General features: G+C 40.3%; 1 protein-coding gene across 3 annotated transcripts; it reads left to right on the top strand.

Moving 5' to 3' along the window:
* Positions 1–298: 298 nt before the first annotated feature.
* Positions 299–7,137, top strand: Pramel22 (PRAME like 22). 3 transcript variants are annotated; one of them, XM_011250278.1, is made up of 4 exons: positions 299–328; positions 4,187–4,497; positions 5,021–5,587; positions 6,261–6,828. In XM_011250278.1, the coding sequence occupies exons 1-4, from the start codon at positions 299–301 to the stop codon at positions 6,826–6,828; spliced, it is 1,476 nt and encodes a 491-aa protein (XP_011248580.1). The 3 variants fall into 3 exon arrangements, with proteins under 3 accessions (XP_011248580.1, XP_030109455.1, NP_001119797.1); XM_030253595.1 differs by having other exon boundaries at positions 5,021–5,162; positions 6,261–6,299; NM_001126325.1 differs by lacking the exon at positions 299–328 and adding an exon at positions 3,651–3,714 and having other exon boundaries at positions 6,261–7,137.
* The last annotated feature ends 1,470 nt before the right edge of the window (positions 7,138–8,607 follow it).

Here is an 8,607-nt window from a genome sequence, read left to right as displayed (position 1 = left end):
AATTGATGTGATCAAAGGCATCAAGCTCAATCACTTGGCTTCAAAAAATAAGTTCTTGACTATCGTTCTGGACAAAGATTCTTCCTGAGTACAGATCTGATCTAAATTAACTACAACATCCAAATCTGAATATGAGCAAGTGGTTGGAGACTCAGTTTTTAAATCAGAGGCATACTTTGGCTTGGGGGGTGTGTGGCCACAATGGGGGACTTCACCTGAAAGTTATATAAAGGGTCATACAGGTAGAGGTAGTCTCAGTCTCTTAGAGCTTGGAGTCACAACCTAACTCGGTCTGATTATGGTGATCTGTCAGCAGTGTCCAGATCAAGTAAGTCTTTCAGCTCCATAAGGATACCTCATCTGATAGAACCTAGTCTAGCCTTGCCCTCACTTGAAATTTTTTGTTTTGTTTTGTTTTTCGAGACAGGGTTTCTCTGCATAGCCTTGGCTCTCCTGGAACTCACTTTGTAGACCAAGCTTGCCTCGAACTCAGAAATCTGCCTCCCTCTGCCTCCCAAGTGCTGGGATTAAAGGTGTGCACCACCAAAGCCTGGCCCTCACTTGAAATTTTGTTCACATAATTTTTTACTTGCTAGTTCTCTCTCTCCCTCTCCCTCTCCCTCTCCCTCTCCCTCTCCCTCTCTCTCTCTCTCTCTCTCTCTCTCTCTCTCTCTCTCTCTCTCTCTCTCTCTCTCTCTCTCTCTCTCTTTCTGAGATGAGTTCTCTCAACATAAGATTGCCTTGCCTGTATCCTAGATACTCTATAATTTTTACCCAATGGCTCACTTACTAATTAGTACATAACATGCATGTCATTTTGAGTCTCATTTACCTCACTCAGGGTAATATTTTCTAGTTCCATTCATGTGCCTGCAAAATTCATGATATCCTCATTTTAAGTAGCTAAATAGTATTTCACTGTGTAAATGAACTACATTTTCTATACCCATTTTTAGGTTGAGGGCTATCTTAAGTTGTTTCCAGTTTTTTGGCTATTACAAATAAGCCTGCTGTGAATATAGTGGAGTATATTTCTTTGTAGTATTGTTGGCTATCTTCTGGATATATGCTCCAGAGTGGTATATCTGGGTCTTCAGGTAGAACTGTTTCCAATTTTCTGAGAAACCACCAGATCGATATCCATTATGGTTGCACCAGTTAGCAATTTCACCAGCAATGCGTGTTCCCCTTTCTCCACATTCTCACCAGAATGTGAAGTCACTTGAGTTTTTTATCTTAGCCATTCTGATTATTGTAAAGTGAATTCTTAAGTTCTTTTTGATTTGCATTTCATAATGATTAAGGACTTTGAATATTTTTTAAGTGCTTCTGGACCATTTGTGATTCCTCCTTGGTTGAATAAGGGGAAGATTTAGAGAAGCTGAAGAGGAGGATGACCCCAAAGTAAGACCACCTGTCTCAACTAACCTAGACACTTGGCAGCTCCCAAAGACTGAGCCACACAACCAGGCAGGATACCCAGCACATAAAGGGTAGAGGAATGCCTTGTTTGGTTTCAGTGGTTGAATATGTGCCTTATTCTGTAAAGACTTGAGTCCCTAGAGAAGGTGGATGTGGAAGATGGGGCTTGGGGGAGAAGAAGAGAACCCTCTTGGTGGAAACAGGGAGGAGAAACTGGATGAGGAACTATAGTGGGGTGAACAATGGCTGGAATGTAAATTTGAAAAAAAATAAAAAATAAAAAAAAGGATTGCCTGACCTTAAATTCAGAGATTCTCCTACGTCAGCCATGTGAGAACTGCTTAATCAGAATACCAAAATGTGTTCTAAATTACACCTAATTATTAATTGGGTCATTTGGTTTCTGTGGAAATTTTTTAGCTTAGTCTGGATTTTGTTTTTTGAGACAGTCTCATTGAGAATGTCAGGGTGACCTTGAATTCCAGGCACTCTAGCCTGGAGTGTCAGATGTGAGTTACACAAGTGCCTTGACTACTGATCTTTTTGTCACTTTAAGCCTGGCATTCTTTGGTGTGCTTTTAATCCCAGCAACAGGGAGGGGGAGAAAGGCTGTGAGTGTCAAAATACCCAGGAATTATATGTGTCTTTAAAAAGGCAAAATAGCTCACAGTCAGTTATTGGATAAAACACAGGGCCCCCAATGGAGGAGCTAGAAAAAGTACCCAAGGAGCTTAAGGGGTCTGCAAACCTATAGGTGGAAGAACAATATGAACTAACCAGTAACCCCAGAGCTTGTAATGTATGCTTCTGCATATTTAACAGAAGATGGCCTAGTTGGCCATCATTGGGAAGAGAGGCCCCTTGGTCTTGAAATTTTTATATGCCCCAGTACAGGGGAACACCAGGGCCAAGAAGTAGGAGTGGGTGGGTAGGGGAGCGGGGGAGGGGTGATACGGGGGACCTTCGGGACAGCATTTGAAATGTAAATGAACAAAATACCTAATTAAAAATTGGGGGGAGGGTGCAAAATAAGGAGCTGGAGAGATGGCTCAGTGGTTAAGAATACCGAGTGCTTGTCCAGAAGTACAGGCTTCCATTCCCAGCAACCACATGGTGACTCACAACCATTTGTAATGGGATTTGATGCCCTCTTTGGGTGGGTCTGAAGGCAGGAAGAGTATACTCATACACATTAAAGAAATAGATAGATAGATAACTTAATAAGTAATGGGAAACAAAGAAACAAACACACAATCCAAAAAAACAAATGGGATTTGCATCTGCTCACTAATAGTCACTTATTCTAATGGAACTCAGGATGTCTTCAAACTTGCAGGAAGAAACCTATATGTATACATACATACATGTATACATACATGTGTGTAGTGTATGTGTATATATGCATATATGTATGTGTGTGTGTGTGTGTGTGTGTGTGTGTGTGAATTTAATAGATATTATGACACAATCACGGCCTTGCTCCCTCCTTCCCTCCCATACTCACTCTTAACAGCAACAGGAAGGCAAAGGCTGGATAGTCTCTCAGTTTGAAGGCAGCCTAAACTATATAGCACATTTCAAAACAGCTGTGGACAATACCATGTCTCAAAGACACCAAAAAAAAAAAAACCAGATAAACAGAAACAAACAAGGTATTTCTATCTGTTGGTTGATACATGGTCTATTTTTTTCCAGGAACCCAGCATGTGTTCAAATTTTCAGGAAGAAGCCAGCTGTATTTTACTAAGTACTCAATGAAAAAGTGTGAATATCAGTTAAAACTGAAATTTCTGCTACTTTTTCTTACTTTTTGGGTCTTCCTTTACTTTCTATAGGTATCAGGCTAGCTATTTGGGTGTTGTAGAATTAATCGATTATGACATTGAGCTAGTGAGCCTTCTGCATTCAACATGTGAATTATAATCTCTACCTCATAGTCTCTTTTTTAAGGATGCTTTATAAAGAGTTACAGACCATGCCAATGGCTACTGAAAGATTACTGACTTTAGTGTTTCTTTCCCATTCTATTTAGCTCTGTAGTTTCCAGACCTGAAGCTTAGAATTTTACTGACATACTCTCCAAAAGGCCTGTATGGGTCATGATCAAAGATTGATGTCAATAACTAATGATTATGATTTCAAAGATGCTATGACTTATTCCATGCAGTGTAGATAGATAACTAGAAATTGTGGAAAATTTGGAAACTGTTTCCTTTGCTTTCTTTGTGGGCCTGGAGAGCTAAACACAGTCTATTCATCATCTAACAACTGACTGAGGCTTCAGAGTTCCTGGTAATCCTTTACCAGTGAAATATATTCACCCCAGCTCTGGCTGCAATACGATGTGGCTTTTGGGAAATAGGCTACTTTGGAGACACTTCACAACACCAGAGACAATTATGGCTTTAAAACCAACACAGGCCAGTCCAAGCATATCTGGATTAGACATGCTATAGTGGCACAGGCTGAGCAGCGATGGAACACACATTTAATCTCAGCCCTTGGGAAGTACAAGCAGGCAACTCTCTGTAGGGTCCAGGCCAGTGTGGTCTATAAAGCAAGTTTCAGGACAGCCAAGGATATACATTGTTCTATAAAGACATTATCTAATAGAAGAAATAAAAAACAGAGGGTGCTCAAAATGGTAAACTGAGTTCTGAATCCTTATCAGTAGTAATCTAGCCCTCAAACTTCCCTCTGTGGGCAGAACAGCTTCCTAAATTTCATGGCAATGATGGTATATTTTTATTCTCTTCTTCCCTAGGATGACTCTTCAGAAGAAGAAACAATTGATGTCTACTCCCCACCCACCCTGCTGAAGCTGGCAATGCACAGGCTACTGAGAGAGGAGGCTTTAGCCATTTCTTCTCTCAAGGACCTGCCCAATATGCTGTTCCCAGTGTTGTTTGAGGAGGCCTTCATTTTTGGTTATACAAAGATCTTGAAAGCCATGATACCTGAGTGGCCCTTTCCATACCTTTCTATAGCAGTGCTGATAGACAACTGCAACCTGGAGAGTTTGAAGGCTGTTCTTGAGGGACTAGATATACTTCTTGCACAAAAGGTTCACTCCAGGTAGACAAGATTTGCTGAGGTTGGAGGAAGATTCTCTAATTGCTGAAAGGGAGCAACTAGAGACAGATAATATTTACTTGAGTATGGATCATAGGCTTCTGATCATCAATTGTTTCTTCACCCCCTCAATCTGGACTATGCTCTTCTGGGTTTAGAGGTTTAGAGCCGTGTAGAATCTTGGTCTATGTCTCATATCTCTGGGCAAATAGTGGATAATGTATTACACAGAAAAGAGTAGACACACCCAATGAAGAATGGGCTACACCTGCATCCCTTAAAGTTACAAATGAAATGACATTGGGTGTAAAGGGCTTGGAATGAAGGGAACTAAGACAGGATTAAAGATGCCCCTCTTGCAAAGAATGCTATTCATTTACTGAGCATGAGGCTAGAGGGTTGATTTTAGGCACAGGAAAAAGCAAAATTTTGGAAGAAATAGCTGAAGTGTGATATGTGGGAGAGAATATGATTGTAAGATGTGTCTTCTTTTACCTTCTGAAAATTATACTCATTTCTCCCACAGTAGGTGCAAACTCAAAGAGATCAGTTGGAGGGATACAAACCATGGTTTGGATGGAATACGGCCTGGATCCCATGAAGTTGAAGGTTTATCAGAGTTCATGGAACAGAAGCATCCTAATTGTGTGGAGAAGAAAGAATTGAAGGTAACAACTGAACTCTCTGTCATGAATGGCAGACTTAATGAATCTGACACATACTTGTTGGAGTGGACCCAGCAAAGAAAAGATTCCATTCATCTATTCTGTAGGAAGCTGGTAATTCAAAGCTTAACCAAAGCCACAGTGATAGAAATCTTCAAAATTGTAAATGCAGATTGTATACCAGAGCTGGAGCTATGTTCTCTTTGCCTAGAAGATCTGGCGTTTCTTAATCCCTACCTGAGACAGATGGACAATCTTCTTGAACTCACACTTGATCACATCACAGATTCCCTCAGTATTGGTGATTCTGAAATGCTTGAGGAAAGAATGATCACATTGGTTTCTCAACTTCCCACATTTCCCTGTCTCCAGAAACTCTGTATAAATGATGTCTACTTTATATACGGCAATCTGAAAGAATTCCTCGGGTAAGGTAGGACTGAGGGGGTCATGTCATACTCCCAGATGAAACACATCTGTTTTCTTTTATTTTAATTTCTTTTGCCTCCATTTGTTTTGTTTTATTTTGTTTTGTGTTTTGGAAGCTATGGGGTGCTTTATGGTCTGGCCACCATAAACCTAGCATTGTTAGAGACATAGTATATCTGAGCAGATGAGCCCTGTGCTAAGATATATATTACCAGGCATAAGCATGCCTCTTATTGCTTATATGTGAAAGATTTTGAGTCCAGAAACATGTTGACTAGATGAGAAATATGTAACAGTGTGTTTCAGGGTGGAGACAGAATTATGGACCTGGGAGGAGTAAAACCTCTGAAAACTCTTAGCAATAGTACAAAGAAGTTACTCAACTTTGTTTGGGATAAGTAGTCCTTCCTACATCTACCATGTTAACCTGAAATATCCATTGCTGTAGTTTCCAGCAAGGCACTGAATCATGAATATGTTGATATCTACAGGCCTCAAACTAGAATGGTCTGAGTTGTATGAGCAGATAATAGAAGGACATGTCCTGGGTGGAGGGTTGACCACAATATATACTCAGAATGAGTTTGGGAGAAGTGTCATCTGCTTAGTTGCCAAACCTATCAAATTTTTCAACAAGATTTGCCAGAAAGTAATCATATATTCTCTCCCCAGGTGCCTGAAGAAGCCATTGGTATCATTTTGCATCAGTAACTGTGAACTCTCACAATCAGACTTGGATTACCTGCCCTATTGCCTGAATATTTTTGAGCTAAAATGTTTGTACATTATTAATATACATTTACAATATTTATGCCTTGAGCCTCTTGGGTTTCTCCTTGAGAGTGTTAGACATACCCTGGGTTGCTTGGCATTAAAGTCATGTAATATGGGGGAACCTCATTTCAAATCCCTGCTGCCTGCCCTAAGTCAATGTTTCCACCTCACAGATGTCAATTTCCAGGAAAATGAACTCTCTCTGCTGTCCCTAAAACAACTTCTACAGCACACATCCAAGTTGACACAGCTGAGCTATGAGATGTACCCCGCCCCTCATGAGTGCTATGATGACAGGGGTGTAATACTATCACACAGAATAGAACAATTTTGTCCTGAAGTCCTGGATATGCTCAGGGCCAAACGACAGCCCAAGGATATCAACTTTGTTACAACCCAATGTTCTAAGTGTGGTATATATTATGTTTATGATCTGGAGACCCAACGTTGTCGTTTTTTAAAATGACTCCTGTAACGTTGATTGTAAAACAGAAATGGAAGCTTCCTTAGTATTGGGGATTGATGAAATCTTAATTGAATTTCCCTTGCTTAAAGGAGCATGGATATGTCAACCACCTAAAGGTTTGAGATACACAATTAAAAGGCAAGATCTTCCTCTGAGCTGGTGAATAAATGTAGCATCTGCTAAAAGTGTCAAGCACTCTTCTCTAGTATTTTTGTAGTTTGGGTGTGTTACAATAGAAACACAATTCCATGAGGATATTGTTCTTCTTTGTTGACTACATACAATAAATGTATTAACTTTTTTCTTTTTATAAAGTTTTTTTAAAGATTTATTTACTTATTACATGTAAGTACACTTTAGCTATCTTCAAACACTCCAGAAGACGGCATCAGATCTTGTTACAGATGGTTGTAAGCCAACATGTGGTTGCAGGGATTTGAACTCAGGACCTTCAGGAGAGCAGTCGGTGCTCTTAAACACTGAGCCATCTCTCCAGCCCCATGTGTTGACTTACTGAATGTATGGTATGTCCTTATCAGACTACACAGCTTACCCAATCTCAGCATTTCTGTACCTGTGTCTTGTTTCTTCATTCTTCATCACCATAATAAGTTCAATCTCAGATTTGAGCAGTTCCTTGCATCCCAGGAAATTGACTCAGGAATGGGACCCAAATGGGACTGGGTTTCACAAAGTGCTCAATATTTTGGAAACAAATTAGTATGTAGTACATACAGATCAGAAAAACTGAATAAGATATGGAGAATAATGGGATGAGAGGACTCTTTCTTTTTTTTTTTTCAAGAATGGTGGAATTTCTTTTTTTTTAATTAGGTATTTTCCTCATTTATATTTAGATTGCTATCCCAAAAGTCCCCATACCCTCTGCCCACTTCGCTACCCCCCCCCACTCCCTACCCCCACAGTCCCACTTCTTGGCCCTGGTGTTCCCCTGTACTGAGGCATATAGAGTTTGCAAGACCGATGGGCCTCTCTTTCCAGTGATGGCCGACTAGGCCATATTTTGATAGATATGCAGCTAGAGTCAAGAGCTCCAGGGTACTGGTTAGTTCATAATGTTGTTTCACCTATAGGGTTGCAGACCCCTTTAGCTCCTTGGATACTTTCTCTAGCTCCTCCATTGGGGGCCCTGTGATCCATCCAATAGCTGATTATGAGCATCCACTTATGTGTTTGCTAGGCCCCACAAAAGTCTCACAAAAGACAGCTATATAAGGGTCCTTTCAGCAAAATCTTGCTAGTGTATGCAATGGTGTCTGCGTTTGGCGGATGATTATGCGATGGATCCTCAGATATAGTAGTCTCTAGATGGTCCATCGTTTTGTCTCAGCTCCAAACTTTGTCTCTGTAAATCCTTCCATGGATGTTTTGTTCCCAATTCTAAGAAGGGGCAAAGTGTCCACACTTTGGTCTTCGTTCTTCTTCAGTTTCATGTGCTTTGTATCTTGTATCTTGGGTATTCTAAGTTTCTGGGCTTACCAGTAAGCCCAGAAACTTAGATAAGTGGATAAGTAAACTTATCCACTTACCAGTAAGTACGTATCATGTGAGTTCTTTTGTGATTGGGTTACCTCACTCAGGATGATGCCCTCCAGGTCAATCCATTTGCCTAGGTATTTCATAATTTCATTCTTTTTAATAGCTGAGTAGTACTCCATTGTGTAAATGTACCACATTTTCTGTATCCATTCCTCTGTTGAGAGGCATCTGGGTTCTTTCCAGCTTCTGGCTATTATAAATAAGGCTGCTATGAACATA

The sequence above is a fragment of the Mus musculus genome, chromosome 4 (assembly GCF_000001635.26).
Source record: "Mus musculus strain C57BL/6J chromosome 4, GRCm38.p6 C57BL/6J".
NCBI lineage: Eukaryota > Metazoa > Chordata > Mammalia > Rodentia > Muridae > Mus > Mus musculus.
Note: the sequence above shows the minus strand (reverse complement) of the source record. Positions and strands in the feature narration are given on the sequence as shown.